Below are 20,312 nucleotides of genomic sequence, written 5' to 3'. Positions count from 1 at the left end.
AAATAACCAAATGCACATCCGAAGTGCACTTTAGAGGCTAAGTAGTTCAAATGTGAACTGACAGTAGCTAAAATCAGTGAGAGACAATTTTTGAACCATAGGCAGTATTTATAAATATATGCTAAGTAAAGCAGGAACTAGAAAACAAACATTTCCTTTAAAAGCAAGCTGTTTTTTTCTTTACTGTGCAAGACAGTGCTTTTTTACTTTTTCCTTTTTGCCAGTTTGGTATTAAGCAAAAGGAAGCATTTTCTACTCCAGACCAAGTGTTAGGAAATTGGCTTTGCTTCTTAGTGCAGTTCAGAGGTTTCTTAATTGGTTTGTTAATGATCACCAGATATTGCCTGTGATATTCTGCAAACAGGTTTTATCTTCCAATATCCTACAATGGGTAATGCAAGTTTTTGCAGTGATTCTGTAAAATTTTACTTTGGTTTTAGAAAAAAAAGTACTGTGTTATTTTAAATTAGAAAAATACTGATAATACATATTTAATTCTTTACATCTCTTTAAAGTTTTATCCCATCTTTACTTTGAAGAGTCAAAATGCCTCAGTCTTCATTTTCATGGCTTTTAATTCAGTTAATTCAGTTTTGAATATTCTTATCCCATGTTCCGCACATTTTATTGCTATGACACTCCCAGTCTCGGTTATGTTAATTCCTTTGCTCTGCATGCAAGACTACTAATAAAATGCAGTTAAAATGTTTCCCTGCCCGTTGCTGCTGCTGTAACATATATGCTGATGCAAAGCAGAAACTCAACAAAGTCACAATTTTCCTGAGATTAGAGGTAGCCAGGCTGGCTGTCTCCTTGCTACCCGCTTCCAGCATCAGGCCACCCCCACGCCACGGTTTAGATATTATTTGCTCTTTTGGGTTTCAGATTACGAGAGCAATTGATCTGCGTGACCTGTTTTAGAAACTTTCACATTTTCTGGGGAAACCTAAACCAAATGTATCCCCTCAAGAGACAAATCAGCTGAAAACTAGCCGGTTGACGTTTGGAGGCAGCCAGTGCTTCTCTGCAATGAATTCTGGTAGAACAGCACCACCTCATGGCCGACTAATAAGTCACCGTCCAAGCCCCTTTAAATAACAGTTATCACCCTATTAAATTCAGAGCTGAAGCTTTAGCTCTGAATTTAATCTTTGGTTTAATTTAATTGGTTTAATCTTTGTTGCATGTTACTGCGTCAGGGTATTATATAATTTTGTCTTTTGAAGGTTCCAGTTTCTGAAATGCAGAATCCAGGTATTTTAAAAACAGAGTCTTGTCTGTACTTGAGCAACATCCTGCAGGTGCCTGTGTGAATTCAATGGACTGACAGTGCTCAAAATGTAACCTAGAAGGAAAGTGTGTGGGATCTGGCCTTTCGTGTGTTGCATTTTTGAAAAGTTCATAGCTGTATTTAATCAAAGGTAGTTTGTAGTGGGAAACTTCTCCACAGGAGTAATTTCTGCATCAAAACTCTTAATTTTAAGAGTTACTAGTTTCTGTTTGTAGTATCTATTCTGCTTAGGTTTTATTCCAGATTTCTGAAAGTGCTTGCCTTTATTACATGCAGTAGCCATGGAAAATTTCCTTTTTTAAAGAATGGTTTAGACATTGTAAACATTTTTTTAAATGAAAACAAGTTTTTGTTCTTACACCAATTACTGTGTCTCCTCCTGTACTGAGACCATGCTTTTTTGGGTCCAAAACATGCAGTCCCTGTACATCACCTAAAATCTTACAGAAATGCTTAGTTTCTTCTGTAACAGGGCTGTAACAGGCAGTGTGTATGTTTGGGTTGACTGTATGTTTCAAATCAAAAACATGATAGGTGTTTAGATATTAATATTACACCAGTGTTAAATTTTCTGCTCTTTGCAGAGGTGATTGTAGAATGTAGTCGCTTTTTCATGAATCTGTACATGGAGTCTGTGAGGTAAGACATTTGAAGATCAGGCTTTTGGGATGTATTGAAAAATTAAATGTAAAACTTTTTTTTTTATGATTAATAAGACACTTCCATCAGCAGTGCTTGTCAGTGCTGCTGAATCAACAGTAAATGCCGTCTCTCTTAAAAGACTTTTGCAAGAGATTTTGTATTATGTTCCAGTTTTAAGTATTTTTAAAGTTTCGTTTAACAAAGTACAGCTTTTAAAAATTCAGAGTGGCAATAGAGTGCGAAGTGTAACAGTCAATTTTATATGGTAGTAAATAGCTGCTTATTGTTCTGATGGAAAAGTAATCTTGATAAAACGCTATGTTTGTTCAATGAAAATGACTATTCAGCACTGTCGAATTCTCCTACAATATGTCACGGGAACCTACTCCAATCATTTTAATCGTAAACAATGCTGCTGCTTCTTGCAGTGGGTTAAACGTATGCAAATTGGAACCTACTGTTTCATGAATGATCAATTCTTTGTTGGGAGTGGAAAGAAATGTTGTATGTATTGCTAAGATACTGAAGGAAGCGTAGTCAGCGTCTTCGTTCTAAAATACGTGCGTCTTTTGAAGATGCTGCCTTGGAGGGAATGCTTTCCTGGTTCTCTTCTTATGTAAAAATATAGCCTGCTCTAAAATCATAAGAAAAATCTCTAAATAGAGGAACATCTACCATTTCTAGTGAAGGCCCCAAGTATAAATAGAGCTGTGCATGCCACCTGTGGTAGCAGATGGCAGCCTTTCACAGCTTCCTTTTGTGTTGGACCTGCATTATATGCAATATTTGCTTTTATGTTTTAATAAGAGATGTTTAAAAAACCTACAATGGCAACAAAACACAGATATATGTATTAAAGAGGTAGTTTACAATGAAGATAAACTTTAAGTGCAAACTGGAACCTGAAGTAACTTAAAAGTTTTGTTACAGGCTTTAATGTGAATTTATAGTGGTTTTTACTTGCATGATGCTGATGCTTTTGTTGCCACCCAGTGGAAAACTGCTGCTGCTTCATTGTAGAGAATCAATTGTTTTTTCACGATCAGAACTACACTTCGGAGTTTTTAAACACCACCAGCTTCGGTACCTGAGCTTAAGAGGTTATTACGTTAAGTTTCTTAACTTGTAACTAAATCTGCCTCCTTTCATGGCAGAGGCATCTTTTAGGAAGTTGCCTGCTGGTGCTACCCAGCTTCTGCTCTCTCTCTTGTGCGGATACAGGTGCTCGTGGAGAAACTGATTCTTTATATTTGGTCTTAAGCATTATTAACCCCCATTTCCAGAAGAGTAATTTAAAAAAAGTAATTTCACGTGTTTTGGTGTGTGGTATTGACCCTCAAGGGAGTGCCAGCAGGAATGGGAAGAGAAGAGGGAAGAGAGCCTGGAGTTTTGTAAGCCGCCTTCATTGTCAGAAAGAACGTAACCCTCCGTACTCTGTTAGTGAACACAAGCTCAAGAACATGCCATTAGATAATGATATAACTGATGTTGGCAATGTTGGGAGGAAAGGTATTTTTTTTCCCACGATTCTCATAAAAATGTCAGTTATATCTGGAAATTCGATAGTGTTCTTTCCCCATAGATAAGTTTGGTCTTAATGTAGTGCATGAGTGCTGCAACTATGAAGGGCGTTTCTCTGAGCTGTCCTATTCCTTCAGGGAAAAAAGGAAATAATTTCATTATTCGAAGGAGAGGCTTAGTTCTCTGCTCCAGACTTTCAGAGAAGGCAGTGGCTAATTTCCAGAGGCAGAGAATGGGAACTGTGACAAGAGGCCAATACTCAGATGTGTTTGTGCTTCGTTTTCAAATTGCTTTCATCTGTCCTTTTGACGGCTGTGTCAACTGGTGGTATAATTGTTTTGAAAACAGACATATACAGCAAATAGGAAGTTGCAGTTATGATGGATGGGTAAATGGAGTGGAAAAAAATGATATGCTGAAATGCAAGTGGGATTTAAAATTGTTCTAGCTCTACTTGAAAGATTAGTAGAGATTATACTTGAAAAAATTAGCCCAGAGGCAGTAAAAAGCAGGGGGGGAGAGAGAGAGAGAGAGAGAGAGAGACTGGCCAAGAAGACTGTGGCAGAAAGGAAGACTTTGTAAAAGTTGGGTTTGGCAAAATTTACAATGAGTTAACTAATGGTATGAAAACCCCCCAAAGTTAAAATATTCTTCAGCTATGTAAATAAAAGGGGAATCAAGCAAAAAAGTGAATGTGTCATGCAGCTGTGGTATAGACTAAGAATAGTTTAGGCATGGTCTCCAAACTAATTTAATAAGGAAAAAGCCATGGACCAGCAGGGTGAAAGCAAGATATGGACTGGGAACTAGAGCACAGAATTGGAAATTTGTACAAAACCTCAGAACTTCAATGCAGTCAAATTGTGTTTATCAGATAGTCTCTGGGTTGAGTTCAGACACAGTGGATTTGAAAAATCCCAAATTCTGAAGGCAGCTATTTTTAATAAAAATATGTTGAATTGAAGATAGTACCATTTGATCAGAGAGAAGCAAATTTAATGCCTATAACTAAGTCAGCAGAAGGAAACTGGTAATGACATCAGCAGGGCCTGACCCAGAAGTGATCTAGGATTCAGAAAAGTTTTTAAGGGGAAAAAGGCGAATAGAAAGCAAGATACAATGCAGAATAATTAGCAATCTTACTAAAAATAGGATGTGCCCAACTAATGTGATGCTTTAAGAAAATCTGGTTTTCCTTTGTTTTGATGACCTGGTGCTGATGGTAAAGTGCTCATAGGAAGTCTAGAGGAGATTGGCAGAGAAAGTATTAACTGAGTAAGATGAATAAGCAGAAACAATGCTTCTGTGTTTAATGAAGTTTGGGCTGAAGAGAGGTTAGTAGTGGAATTACTTTTTGCATTCCCTAAAATAAGAACAGTACTAAACAAGATGAGTTTTAAAATCAATCCCAGAGTGAGATGGATTGGTAAAATTTACTGATGAGGGAATGCTGAAGGAAGGAGAGGGAGGAGCATGATACATTACAGCAAGTGCTGAATGGCTGGGGTCTGGAGTGGTGGAGAGAAGAAAGAAATTCAGCAGTAGAATATGTGTTTAGAGACTGAAGCAAAGAGTAAGCTTGAAACTAATCAATGAAAATGGGGGGGAAAAAGATGTTTCCAGCTGAGTTACAAAGTGACTAAGACCAGTGAATGCCCTTCTAGTCACTGGAAAAGTGTGGATACAAACTGGAGCAAATTCCAGGGAAGGCTGTCGGTTAGGCAACTTCAGAACTGTCTTGTGAGAAGAAACTGAAAGTTTGGGGTTGTTTGTCTGGGGCTACAGAAGATAGGATTATTGATGGTAAACTCAAACACACATGCAGGGAAGCAGAGCTTTTAAGGGAAAGGTCTGTTCTGAAGCTGGAAGTTGGTAATCAGTGAACCTGGAAATTTGATGGCTCTTATTCATAGTAAGAGCAGTGGGATTCTGATAGAGCCATTCAGTTGGAATAGGGAGATGCTTTATTGCCTTTGGGCTGGAGCTTGTAAAGGGTGTATGGTGTGTCTTTGGTAACCCCAGAATAGTTGCAGGTTGATGACCCTGGAGGTAGCTTTAAGATTTATATTTGTATAATCAGGGATGTTTTGTGTCTGCAGAAGTTTAAGCATTGTACCAAAACAAAAAAATACCCATTTTTTTAAAAATATAAAATTCACATTCCCTTTAATGCTAGTGAGACCTTCTTTTTCATAGAAAATGTTTAATTTTGTTGATATGGTTATGAGAAATTGAATTCAAAATTATGCCAATAGTACACGATAAGAAAAGGCAAAAGAGAAATAGCAGCAGTGCAGGATCACAGAAGATGCTGTTAGAATTTGAGGGAAAGTGAACAAGAAGTCTCACTTCTGATGCAAATCTTGGGAACTAAGAGCTTGATGTGAGTATGGGCATAATAGTGTCATTCTAAATTCATGAAAATAGCTTTACAAATGGAGGAGAGGCAAAGTGGGGTCAGTGCAATTCAAACACACGATGACAATTTTAGCCTAAATAGAATGCTCTTTGTGACTAGATGAATTAATTACTGTAAGACAGTGTTCTTGGTTGTCATTCTGATTCTTTCTGCTTGTTAATCACTCCTAAATTGGAGCTATTGCACTAATATTAACATTTATTGCTTACAGAATTTTGGTAATCTGTTTTCTAGTTTAGTGTTCGTTCATATATTAATGTAAATGTTTTGAAGCATGTTTCTTATTTTACATTTCTACTTTGTCCTCTGTGGTACTTTTTTTCTGCCTACCAAGTATTATTGTTCCACTGAAACACTGTATGACTGTTTAAAATGTTTCGCTTTCCTAGGCAAGGTTAATTTACCTATTCAGCAAGTTTCATGACGTACTAAGTCTGAGCTGAGAAAGAGATTACTATACAAAAAATACGTTCCAGTAGGAGTGAGAAGGAACATCTGTAGAATGGCTTAGCTTAGTCTTTGTGCCTCATTGATCTTGTAGCAATTTCAATATTTCCCTTATTGCGCATGACGGTGCTAACGCACTTTAGGAAACTTCAGATCTACTGGAGGTACTAAGAGAACTCGGTTTGCTATGAATGGGGTGAAATCTCCCATGCTGTTAGTCTCACAGAAGACTTTAAACACGAAGACTGTGAAAAATCTTATCCAGTATGATGAGTTGCAGTAAAAATGAAACAGAGCAAATAATAATAGGGAAGTGTATGCGTATTTGTTTGCACAAGGAAAACACTTATTTTTTTAGTTGTACAAGTCACTGCGGTCTTAGTAAGTACATTTTTTTCCTCTTACTTTTTTTCAAAGAGCTGCTGATCTTTTGAAAAAAATAATTGAGGGAATTAATCTTCTATTTATCCAAACTATTCTGTGTTCTTTCTCTGTGCTTTTTTTTTGTTTGTTTGTTTAATTACAAGGAACATTTGCATTAAAATAGGATTTTAGGACTTGAACAGCTTCTGATGCTTTTTCCCAGATACATGGAGTAAACCGCATTTATTGTATTTGTAAACTAAAACAACTATTGTTTTGTAAAATTCCTTGCATGCTTTTTTATGCTGAATTATTAGTGAATATTTGAGAACACACTTTAGAAAGGTTCCCCCTGTCTACCCCTTGAAAATATATAGCACTAATGTATATAATTCTCCCCCCCTCTTCCTTTCCCACATCACGTCTCCTTCAAGACCTGCCAAGGAAGTCATGTTGGTAGTCACCTCATTTCTGTGGCCAATTAAACTAGATTGTAGTTCCTCCATTTCTCTAAAATAGGCAGTGTTTTGTGCTGCATCAAATCATCTTGATGTGATCTTTCAAATCAGACTAAATTTTGCAAAAGCTCTTTCAGATTTTTAGGAGTTTTTTCAATCTTTTCAGAGGATCTTTGTAAAGACTTTCAATGAAGAAAATCAAGTGGATTTATAGCAAAACATATCCACAATGAAGTGGAAATCCAGAAATACAAGCTTGATAGGGATGTGTGCTCTGGTAAAACTTAGTAACAATTATCAGATGATAGAGATGCTACTTCAGTTTGGGCGCAAACAGGTCACTCTTAGGACAAAAATAGAAAGGAGAGGGACAGCACCATGCTCTACAAGTTCTAATAACTGAACTTGAATATTTATGTCATCTCTCATCAGTAAAATGTTTAAAACTTTCCTATGTGGTCTTCTAAAATGAATTTATTTTCCAAAATGTACATTAGGTTCTGGATTGCCAGTTTAGATAATGTTTTGTGTTGTTATTATAATGTTTAATATTTTTAATATTTAATATTATAGTTATATTTAGTGTTTAAGTTTATGCTTTTTGGATAGAAGGCAAGTATTTTTACTAGTTTTCTCTGAGTTGTGCTTTCATACAACAGACCTTTTTTAGATTATTTTTATGTATTGACTGCTTGCAAAATGTGAAGATTATAATACAAAAGAGTAAATTTTATTATTCTATTTAATTACAGAATAAATAATTTTACAAATTAATGTTTGAAGTGTGGAATACTGAGCCTTAAACATAAAAGTAATCAGTTATCTGACTGAAATTTATGATTTCTATTCTTTTAGATTTCTCATATTGGAAAGCTGAAAGATTTTCTTCTGCAACACAGAAAGGATTACATTAATGCTTACAGGTAAGTGTGCGTTGTGTTTAGATTTAGTTAGTTAGTTAGTTTTAGATTTGTAAAGTGAACTGCTTAAAAATCTGTAGGCAGAATGACTAAAACCAAAATGTAGATTGCTCATTGGCTTACTGTAAGCTACTTAAGATGAAGAATAGTGCTGTCACAAGAAGAAAACGGTCCTAAATAAAATGAGACTCAGAATTTGTAAATTTCCAGCTCTTAGGCAAACAACCTGGCAGACTGAGTCCAACACCTTTTAAGGACCTGCCTAGTAGGTTTCTGAAGTGGTTCCTGAGACAGCAGAGTACTAGATTCAATGATCCAGGTTTTCCCTTTCACTCTGTGACACTAAACCTGCCTGTAATCACTAAGTATACAGTCAGTAGCATCATTAGGTCCTGGAGGAGAATGATGCAAGCTCTTCAGACTCAGGAATGTGAATTCCAGGTGAAGGACACCACTGAGAACATGGTGTCAGGGGACAGCAGCACAGGACTTGCTTTTCTGTGACAAAAAGTGTAGACTCAGTTCTGGTAGTTATTGTTGTATGGAGAAAGTTTTTATTCTTTTCAGCCATTAGGAAACATTCAAAACTGCTGTATCTGCTTGCTTGCTGATAGCTTTAGTAGGAGGATTTTTGGAAGATTAAAACACAAGTTTGCAGGTTCGTATTAGTAAGAAAAAATAAAGAGTATCTTGTGATCTGCCCATTTAGCATTCACAATGAATTACTAAATCAAGTTATCCTAAAATCTAAATGTCACTGCAACTTCTATTTTGGCGAACTGAGTACAAGTAGTCATGCCATTTGAGAAATGGAAAATTTGCTTTTTTAATGAAACCGTTGTTATGTGCAAACTCAGTAGTCATATTATAGAGTGCATAATATTTAATTCCAGAAATAGACAATACTTCATAGGGATCTCCACTTAACTAACTTTTCTGTTGTGAATAGAAGTTCAAAAGTTCCAGCTGAACTAATCACTGGTTTATTTTGTTTCATATTGTAGAAGTGGGTTTGTGGCACACTTATGACTGCTATGAATATTTATTTGAAAAAAGTAGATATCCTCTGCATGTCTTCATAGTGCAGACACCACACATCTAACTAATCATTCCTTTCCTTCCATCTCACTCTATTGGTATGTCTAAGATAAAAAAATGGCAGCGTAACATAACTTAGAGTGAATGCTGTCTTTCAGGGAAATATGTTTGTGTGGGGAAAAATGCTCACCAAACTGCCTGGCCTTCAGCACAGTCATTTAAAGCAAGTCGATCTGCCACCCTGGTTATGCATAGGGCAAGAGGTGTTCTCCAGGGTTCTGGGACACCATTTTGTTTTGAGATTCATGGCTCAAAACCGAAACTTTTAAAATTCCAACCAGGTGTAAAATTGGAAGGGTGTACAGTGTGTGCAATACCGAATGCATCCCAACTGGGATTCGTTAAAGAACTGGGATGCACTCTTTATAAAGATGCCAATGAATTTCTACCAAGTGAAGTTTCCACTTTAAAGAGAATGTCAGCAAGTTGTTCTTGAGGTGACAACGGTGGATCATTGTGGCAATGCCCTTCTTGAGGAGGCAGTTATTTAAAACAACGGTGTCTTTTTTTTCCACAGTCATCTGAGAAGCACACAACCCACTTGGTTAGGGGTTGGGGGGGGGGGAGGTGTGTATATCCAACTGAAACAGTGTAGGTAAACTTTCCCTTTTAAAGGATCTTCTGAAACGTCACAATTTCCTGCGTTGTGTTTCTCCAGTCCCTGAGCGTAACTGCAGTATTGCATGGGGTGAGTCAGCCCTGGCTGCGTGCTGATTCTGCCACAACCCGGACCAAAGCCGAAGCCGCTGCTGCAATCCGTGTAGACTGCATTTTCTCTAAAATATCCTTGGGTTAAAGACTGTTCGTAGTCAGTGCTGGTGAAAATGAAGCTCGAGGGTGTGAGTGTCCGTTCTGTCTGCAAGGTGTATGAGGAACGGCTTCTCCAAGCAGCAAGCAGGAGGAGTGTACAGCTACGTGTTACGGCTAGCTCGGCTTTTCAGTTCCTCTTGGCATAGGTCATGAGCAACGCTAGGTGGAGCTACCAATTTAATACTGAAATAACTTCTTACTGCGTGAAAACTTCACGTGAATGCATAGGCTGAGAAACTGCAAATAATTGCAGTAAGAGCAGTCAGTAGCGGTTAAATTTTGGGTACTATTTGTGTTTTATTAACAGTAGTGTGCATAAAATCGAAGTGATAAGAGGAGTAAAAATTTGTCCAAGCTATTTTGGTTTCTAAAAGTTTTTAATGTTCTTTTTGTAAACTCTCTTTTAACCAGTTCTCATAGTAATTCTTGGTGATTTTCACCCACCACCACCACCTCAGGTGTTAACTAAGGAGAGGAAAAAAGAAGTGTGATTTCCTTTATTAAACCATAAATTAATCCTCCAAATCATATCTGTGCTTGCAGTTGATCCTGTCCTTAATGGTCAAACATAGAACAGACAGTACTGTCAAATTCCATACTAGATTGCTTATGCTGCTCTACTTTGTGGATGCAAAGAGGATCATAGCATCCATGCGTCAGTCTTACAGTCTTAGCAAATGCCTCACTCATTCAAGACAGCAGTTTTAATAACTTTTCAATACTTAAGCTATGGGGAAAATTTTTAAACAATTTAATACTAAGAGCCTGTGCTGGAATTGATGTAGGAGGTTTAATTTTGTTCATGGAATTCGACTACTCTGTATTTTGTCAGTCCTGATATTTGTTTTTCCAACTAAAGCACAATATGTTGGTGAAATTCGGTTTTTGAGTTACCAGGTTGAATTGTTGTTTGCCTTTTAAAACTTCTTCATAATCTGTTACATCGAGGTTCTTGACTGCTTCTTTGACCTTACTTTTGCAGACTATAAATACTTTAATAATAGGGGTTTTATTTTTGGCATACATAAAATATCCTGCTACAGAGGGGATGTTTAGAGGAAAATTTTTAGCAATGAGAAAGACAACTGGAAGAAGGGTTAATTGAAACTAAGGCCCTGACTCATTTTATCAAACTAAATGTTTAACTAACATACCTAAATTCAGTCCAAAAAACCTCAAGAATTAGTAGTTGCTTATTCACCTTCTTTCTTCTTGATTTGACTGTTAGCTGTAAAATACATGAATGGCAAAACACATGAAACTGATAATGCAGTGATCTAAGCTTGCTGACTTACAGGCCATTGTACCTTTGTCCTCTCCTGTTTATCAGGATTCATTTGCTTTCTCTTAGATGTTGGTTTGCAGCTGCCTGTCATAAGGAACTTCTCTGTTCTGTCGTCTTGCTTGTTTTATCCTGTCTACTCTGATTATCTCCTCTGGGTAGAACTTCTGAGAGCTTTAGCTGTACCAGACATGCCGTATCATCTCCCGCTGACAGCATGAGTTATGATGGACAGAAACCTGAAACAGGTCTGTTGGAAGACTCTGATTTACAGAGGGGCACATACAAAAGCTCCTCCTTCAAACTTCTCTCCAAATGTATGGTTATTTCTTGCCATATGGCTTAAAATTGGGTGCTGTATTGGCAATAGCAGTGAAAACTTGGACTTTCGCTTCAACACACGTTGTAAGGAAAAACAGTAAATAACGAAAACACTGAATGAATAGCAAAGACTGTGAGTGACTCATGTTATTGGTTACACCTACTAAGGGAAGGATTAATATCTTTGTATGTACCATTGCTTTTATTTAACATTAGAGCCTTGTCTTAAAGAAAAATAACTTAAATAATTTTAGTAAACACCGAACATCTATGTGTTAGGAAATTATCCCTGCTAAACTGTAATCTTTAAGGACTTTCCTAGCAATGTTGCATTTGGCTAATGCATGTCTTTAGTGAGTTAGTGATGAACAATACCTTAAAGAAACCTAAAAAGACCCTTCCCAACTCTGTAATAAAGTCTGACTATCACATTCTTCTCTTGTGATATGCTGATGAGACTTTATTGACTTTAGTGGAATAATTTCTCATTTATGTTGCTGTAACAGAAAACTGAATAGTACCTTTCCTTTTTTTAGTTCTGTAGAGAATTAGCTGTAAGGGTAGGTGACCATTTCTTTTGTCTCCCTTTGGTCATAAACTGTTTCCAGCAGAACAAATTGATCAGTCTTCATGGAAAAAAGGCAGGGACTCGTAGTTCCTGAAGATGTTAACAAGATGCGGATGCTTTTTTATATTTACTTATTAAGCAAACTGTAATCGTTCCTTTCAGCAGAGGATTGTTACTTACCTTCCCGTTTTTAGTGTATGACTGCTATGCATTCTATATACTCTTCCTCTTGATCCATTTGCTGTAAAGCATTCCTACATTGCTTTCTATGCTGTGCTCTGTGAGATCCTACCTTCAGTCTTTGATAAATTGTCTGATGCTTTGTCTGTGCCTTTGCTTTTCGTCATCAGCTCCTTCATGTTTTTGATCATTGAACCGCCAAGACAGTTTGTATATTTGTGTTAAATACAGTTTGAGAAACTAACTGTAGTGCCCTAACACTTGGGAATTTGAAATGGTTCTCTTGGGACTCCTCCACAGCCTCCAGTTTCTTTGAAGGACCTTTCACGGTTTAGTCAGTTTAAAGACCAGTAGTTTTTCCTACTGTTTTTTTCAGACACTGGAAAGGAATTGGGAGAATTCTAGAATATGACCACAGAAAACCTCATACTTAATAGGAAAATCTTTGAAAGAAGAGTTTTCCATCTGGGATTATTAGTCATCAAATTTATTGTCTTTTATAAGTGCAGAGATACTTATGTAGCCATCAGTGTACCGTAGATTGGTTCTGGGTAGAAATGATGTTTTTGCCACGGGAAAGGCTGGGTGGGTGGCTTCTGATGCATCTTCATTACGGGCTTCTGTGGTCCTTCTTTGCAGTTAAGGGTTTGAATGTTTCATATGTCATTTATTGCAAATAATATACTTTGAAAAAAATTCTTAACAAATTATCTTTCTGTCTTAACAGATAATGTTGATGCCCAGTAATTATGCCTTTTGCACTAGCGTTTATCTCCCTAGTAAAGCTGGGGGAAAAAAAAGGCAATAAATCAATTACATGTTTGCCACCTAACAGAAAATTGTTGAATGCTCAATGCTCACCCTGTGTTTTGTGGAGAGTGTTCCCTTGGCTTAACCAATAAAAGAGAAGAAGTAGCCACTAAAAGACTCTAAAAATAGTGTCTTACTGGCTCCTGCACAATGCCAGACTGCTTTCTTGTCCTGACTTAATCACATTTTTACAAGAAGCAAGGCTTTGTTATACTAAGATAGTAAAACATGTAGATGATCCATAAGGACTTTCTTCACGGAGGACTATGTAGTATTTTCCTGTTCTCCAGAGAGTTATTTTCAAATTATTTCTCTTTTTTTTGGTTGTACTAAGTTCATATATCACATTTTAGAAACAGTGATTCTCCCTGGCAGCATTCTGGATTTTCTCAGCAATATTTTACAAAACTGAAAATACTAATTCAGGTATGCCTGTACTGCCTGTTCTAGTAGCTGAACCTTCCCCACAGACATAAAAAAAAGTGTTTTAAATGTGTCATTGTGGAATGCTTGGTCATTTCAGTAGACAAGTTTTTACCTTGGATTTATGTCAGACAGCATTTGGATCGAAAACCGCGGTAAATTAAAAGGCAAAAAACATAATGTTTGAATTTAGTAGTTAAATAAGAAATAAAATACTTTAAAACATACTAGATGCCCAAAGGGATGAAGTTTTAAAATGTCTGCTGTATTTACAACTCAGGTTATACATACATGTACATGTATGCCTATACCTACACACTTAGGTGTGCATGTAGGAGCATTTATGTGTATGTTTGTAAGGCAATATCTGCAGGTGTTAAGTTGGGCATGTCTCTGCTAAAACGGTACGTATCAGTATTTTAGAGCTCATTTATTTCAGCCTATTGCTTCTTTCTCTTTTGTAACGTTGTTGGAGGAAGATCAAGTTTTTCTGCTTGATTTGGTGTCTTTATTGAATCAGTAAGCAGAAAATACTTTATACACCAGCAGAAAGAGTTACCAGTTCCAAAAGCTGGTGTAACACCTCCATCATCTCTGGTTCCTCCTGCTTTGCCAGCAAAATAGGATCATAGAAATGATAGGCTGGAAGAAGCATGGCTGACACATTCAAAAAGAGAATGACTAGGTCATTCTACCACTGTGTTTTGCTTGCTTTTAAATATCTCTTTCAATCCTCCCTCTGCTTTTTCCTGTTTCCTTATCCACGCAAATATAATTTTTTAAAAAAATTTTTTTACACTAACTTACTTTGGTTTTCCTCAGTCTCTTCTGGAGTCAACAATTACAGTATATTTGGGTTTTCATACATGTTTTCTCTGAAATTTGATCATACTTTTCCTCCCTGTCCCAGTAGGTGTTGCAATGAGGTGCTGAAATGAAACAAAACTCCAGCTGAAGCCTTGCCCAGCGCCGATAGCAGAAGGATTACCTTGCATTCATAATGGATTATACTGCATTTATGCCTCCCATTGTAATGATGACTTTTTATGCAACAACATGTTGTTGTTATGTTCAGTTTATGATCCAGAACAATCCCAGATGACTTTCTAAAGAACTGTTCCCTAATCAGTCGTTCCCCATTCTCTGTGGGCTCACATAATTGTTCCTGCTGCAACAAAGAGCCTCTGACCATTCCTTACTCAAATTCTTCGTGTCACTTTGCCAAGTTGGCAGTATTGTTTGGAATTGAAGTCTTGTTCTCTTGATGCAGTTTTAATTTGCTTAGCTTTATGCCTCTGCAAATTTAATAAGCGTATACTCCATTCTTCTGTTTGAGTTGTTAATGAAAGTATTAACAAGCGTCAGATTCAGGACAAACCCCTGTGGAACACAATGCTGGTGTGTTCTTCTGTTTTGGTATATAACTCCAAGTTCAGCTTTTCAAACAGTTTCACATCCATGTGGTGCTTGTTTCTTCTAACTCAACTTATTTGCTGGTAGCTTATGAGAATGTCATGTGAGATGGTAACAAATGCCACACTAAAGAGAAGTTATATAGCAATGGTTACTTTTCATCCATCCATAAGAGCTGTTACTGCTCTTTTCCTTTTCCCAGAAGGAAATTACACTGCATATGGGTTATTCTTGATATATCTTGGCTACTGGTTATGTTCTTGTTCTAAGCACTTAAAAATTGTTTGAGTGTTCCTATATTCTCCTACACTGAGTGGTCTATAAGTCCTTTGGTTTTTTCTTCTCCTTAGAGAAAAAGGAAGCCCTCTTAACCCTGTTTTTTTAAAGATAGTTGCTCACTTCATCTTTTTGTCAACCTAGCACTCACTTATTCTGCCAAGAATGAGGGGAGTGAGGAGACATCCTTTCATTTGATGCATTTCCTATTTTATTCCAGGGCCTGGTCTCCTGTTCCTGCACACTCTATGGATGTGCATACACCCTGGGCTTTTTTTAGAAGTCAGCCAGTTCCCTTCAGGAGCACACCTTTGGCACACAGATAGGAGGGATATATACCTCAAGTTTACCTTCAGCATTATCCCTGTAGGCACTGCACCTTCAGGTACACTCGTGCCATGACCTGATTTGCACAGCGCTCTTTCTCATGCATACATTCGCTCAGCTGCTTCTTCTTAATATATCATCTGACACTTGTTATTACTGATGAAAATATCAACAAATAATTATGATTTTCTTTTAATGGCAGAGGTACTAAATTGAGCCCAGTTGATTTAGAAGCAGTAAGCTAAAGGGAATAGTAACTGCAGCTTACAAGTGACCCTAGTGATGAAAGTTAATGAAAAAAAAATAAAAAGCAATAAACATCTAGAATTTATTCATACTCTGTGTATAATTTTATTTCTCTACTGAGTAGCAAGCCATCCTGACATTCTTAAGTGTTTTTCGTAGTAATATTTGCAGAGCAATTTCTTGTTATCGTTGGCATCCCTTGCCAGTTGTCTCATCCTGCACTTGACCCTTTTCTGATTGTGCCCCTACATGCTGCGTTCCTTTAGACTTGTCAGTAGCAATCAGACCTAATTTGCACTTTCTGTATTCTGCTTTTTGTGTCTGAGCTCAATGAAGAGCTCCTGAAGTAGCTAAGTTGATCTCTTACTGTATTGCCTATTCTTCCCTTTCATCAAGGGCAGAATTGCAAATTAACGTAATGTAATTTCTATATGAAAACTGCTAGTTCAGCTGAATTCTTTTCTGTTCCTTTTTAGGTTTCCCTTTTCTATGCAATTTAACCTACTAGTTTTTCTGGACTATTGAAGTCTGCCTACTTATTGGCCTTTATCTTGCTTACTCTTTACCCACCTTCCTGATAATCACAAATAACCCAAGTTGCCTTCCAGCCCAAGTTTCTTGTGAAGCTTTCTCCTATTGATGAGGATAAAAGTCTAAGAGAATTTCTTTTCCCCCTTTCTTCCTTCATTATCTGCATGCATTAGCCAATGTGTGTCTTGACTAATTCTTCTGATTGCTTCTGAAGAACCTGGTTTGTTTGAGCTTTCTTGATTTAGTGATGTATCAGTCCATTGCTATGATACTGCCACTGCACTTCTGAGCAAGTATTTGTATGTGACATGCAGCACACAGCTGGGGGGCGGGGGGGGTTTCAGTTGCTTTTGTTCGTGTTTTTGTTTTTCCTTGGCCTGTTCTTTTTAAATGAATGGTTCTTTTTACAGTAAGGCCTAGAGGATGGTGATTAGATGGATTTTCAGTATAACCTCCGTTTGCAGATTTACTGGGGAGTGCAATGGGGATTTCAATATGCTGTTAATACTAGTGGATGCCATATGTGTTTTGACATAATGGGATGTGATTGTATGACTCCATTCTTGCCTTCCCAAGGAGGCTGGGTTTCGGGTATCCTTGCCTTCAAGTGGCTTGACCAGCTCTTCTTCAAAAGTGCTGGTACCAGACACACAGTTGTAAGCTCTTATACAAGGAAAAGTATTCTATTTCTTCTTTACTGCATTTTGCTACCTTCGAAGCTGTGAAACTCCTATTTAAGAATGTGATCTACCATATTTTTGTATTAGCAACCATGAAAAGTAACCAAACAACTTGTTTCCCAATGTTAAAGCTGTTACAATTATCCTCAGTGTATCACTGTGTTACTACTAGTTACACTGTTAGTACAAAATAAAGCGTACCTAAGGCAGGTTTTTTCATGTGTACTTCTAAGTCTGATTTAAAAGAAAATTCTGGTTTGCATTTTGTAGTCTTTATTTTGCCCTGTAATGTTCATTGAAAGCATAGAACCCTGCAAATACCACGAAGCTGGCCAGGGCACAAGAACCTAGACATATAAAGAGAAGAACTTTATGCTCTGTTCAGTATCAGACCAGCCAGAACTTAATTGTAGTCTGAAATAGAAGAGTGGAGATTTTTTGCTTCATCAAGGAGCCATCATGAAGCTGTTGCTCCATACTTATTTTCTGTATGAATCTGTGTGCCCTAGCATGCTCAAGTAACTCTCTAGGCATGGATTGCTGAACGAGGTTATGCCTTATCCTATACCAGATGATCTTAATGGTGCCCTTCTGTCTGGGCCAGTGAAGAGATGGATGTAAGAATGGATTTGCTTGCTTTATACGTGCTGAGAATTTGCTTATGTTGCAGACTAGTAGTAAAAAGCCCCGTCTATATAAGCTGTGCAAAGGGAGTGGGGAAGAGATCTGTCCTAATATATTTAACAATATGAGTTATCTTATACTGCATATGTAACTATCAATATGTCATGTTAACCAGGCTGTGGAAAGCCTTTCTCCCAGATGTCTCTGAAATCAGACTATTTCAAATCTTTGATTGTTCAGAAGCTACTTTCTCAGAGAGTGCAAATTAGTTACAGCTTAGACTGCTGATTACAGTTGCGATAGGGATTTTGCCACAGACTTATGAAACCCATCTGTCCTGACCAAAGGAGAGCAATTCAGCTAGTAAAGTACAAACAGAAGTACTATATATGGCTGCTTTTATGTAAGTTTTCTGTAACTTATAGAAAATAACTTTATAATTTTTAGAATAGTTTTAATGAGAGGGGAAAAAATCCTAGTGTTTAGATGTCAAATACATGACAGTGTTGGAAACAAACAAATAAAATACAGAATATTATTTCTAATTACTTTGCCTTACTGTTTCCTGGCTAATGTGTGCTTGTGTACTAGCTGGCCAGTAAGCAGAAACTGGTTTTCAAGCCAAACAAACCATGTGCTGCTTTTTTCATGTGCAACCGGTCACATGGGATGGAAATGAAGAGATTCTGGTGTAATACTCAGAGACGTTTGAGTAAGGTTAAAACTTGGTGGAGGAGATTTGGGAGACCCACACTGACAGTACGTTGAAGATGCAGGAAGGAGCTGGTGTATGTGATAAGAGATGATGCGATGGGGTGATGTGAATTGGTTGTAGGCATTCCTGAGGCAGGCATTGCAGCAGGCCCAGGGAGGATTTGACATTATTGCAGTGAAGTGCGTAAGAGAGCGCTGAGGGTGTCAGGCTAGCTTTGCACATGGAGATCCCTTCTTTTTACTTGTATTACTGCATCAATGTAGTTGCATTATACATACTTGAACAAGGGGAGAAATTTTCACATATAAATAAAAATCTAAATTAGGGTATGAGTGACCATTTTCTTTCCTTTTTTTAAAAACAAATATAATAGGCTGTGATGACTGTATCATCAGGAAATCCAAGATGAACATAGGATAAGCTGCTGTAGCAAAGTTTTACCATCCTGTCATCTATGGCTGCTCAATACCTTTATATAGTGTGCTTTTCTGGTGGTTAGCTACATTGTGTTAATATTTTATTGACAGGCCTCCATTTGTATTAATTTAGTACCAAAAGGTATATATTAATCCTATTACAAAATATTAAATACATAATGTATCATTTGAAATAGAAATAAACAACAGGAACAGGTTTTAATAAATCTTATGATCGACTTGATATTAAAAGTGTGCATTATTTTCCAATATTGTTTGCTATGGTTTGAATTCACAGATTTCATAGTACAGCTACTTTAAAAGTGAAGCTCAGTACTTAGGATAATGAAAACATACATTTAAGTAAAATAGGTTCCAGTTTTTTGTACTTCTTTCAACATTTGAGCTATTCCTTTATCCTACTTGTTTTCCTGTTTTTAAAACTGAAATACGCTTCATTGGAATAAGTACTGAGGGTAATGATATATTTTCTAGTTATATTGTCTCTTTATCGGCTCAGTAATTGATTATGTATGAGATAATAGGATGTATTGCTTTTTCTACATTTTTTACTAGTCGAACGTTTTAAAAAACCTCTGAGCTTTATAGAAGGGGCATTTTTATCAGTGATAGTTATTGTACTTTGTCTGTTTTTTTCTGTGAAAATCAGTGTTGCAGAAAAACTTCTGTGGGGATGGTGAGTGGGAAGAAGGTTTAAGATGTGTACTTGTAGATTTTATGTTGGGGTTTTCTTAAGTGACAGTTTGTCTTGTTTCTCAGCCATATTATGTCTGAGTATGTGAGGATGACAGATACAGAGCGTGATCAGATAGATCAAGATGCTCAGATATTTATGAGGACGTGTGCCGATGCCATTCATCAGCTGAGAACAGAAGGTAAACTGAGCAACTCTGAGCAAGTCTTAAATGTTTTTACCTTAGTTATTGAAAAGGCTAATATAATGCTGAATATTGGATGGTGAATCTGAAATGCTTTTGGAAAGAGATTGGTGAAGTCTCATTGCCTTTTTGTTTGCATCTGTGTAACCCCATTGACTGAGTAGTTCTGAATTTTCTCTAATGTTAGTGGAAGGAAAAGCCAGAGCATAGAACTTTATTTATTTGTTTAAATACACTAATTAGCAAATGTAAAAATGGTAGTCTTAAATATTTACTACTTGAATAGTAATTTAGCACTGTGGGATAGAGGCCTGAACCAAAGCTCACTAAATTCAACAGTTGTGTCTTTCTGGCTTCTCCACCTGTAGGGTATTACAGTATAATCTTTCCAACTTTGAGATAATTAAATAATGTTAACAGAGTCCTGGTAAAGTAACAGCATTTTTGACAGCTTGAGTATGGGATCATACCGTTACAACACTGTCTTACAAAAGTTGTAGAGAGAACTTCTGTTTTGCCATTTTCGAGTTGACTTGCTGTTTATGTGTTTTGTTGATATACCGAAGATTTTCATCAGCTTTGAAATCTAAACATAGTTGTAGCATTATTCAGCATCATGGAAAGTCAGTCAT

At 37.0% G+C, this 20,312-nt stretch overlaps 1 protein-coding gene across 1 annotated transcript in view; it reads left to right on the top strand.

The window, feature by feature from the left end:
- Positions 1-20,312, top strand: part of STX18 (syntaxin 18) — a 70,507-nt gene that overhangs the window by 28,821 nt on the left and 21,374 nt on the right. The window contains exons 2-3 of the mRNA XM_086464276.1: positions 7,997-8,064; positions 19,562-19,677. Of these exons, the coding sequence (XP_086320402.1) occupies positions 7,997-8,064; positions 19,562-19,677 (184 nt within the window). The remainder of the gene's footprint in view (positions 1-7,996; positions 8,065-19,561; positions 19,678-20,312) is intronic.

The sequence above is a fragment of the Leptosomus discolor genome, chromosome 4 (genome assembly GCF_034619465.1).
Source record: "Leptosomus discolor isolate bLepDis1 chromosome 4, bLepDis1.hap2, whole genome shotgun sequence".
Lineage (NCBI taxonomy): Eukaryota > Metazoa > Chordata > Aves > Leptosomiformes > Leptosomidae > Leptosomus > Leptosomus discolor.
This window is presented reverse-complemented; position numbering and strand designations above follow the sequence as displayed.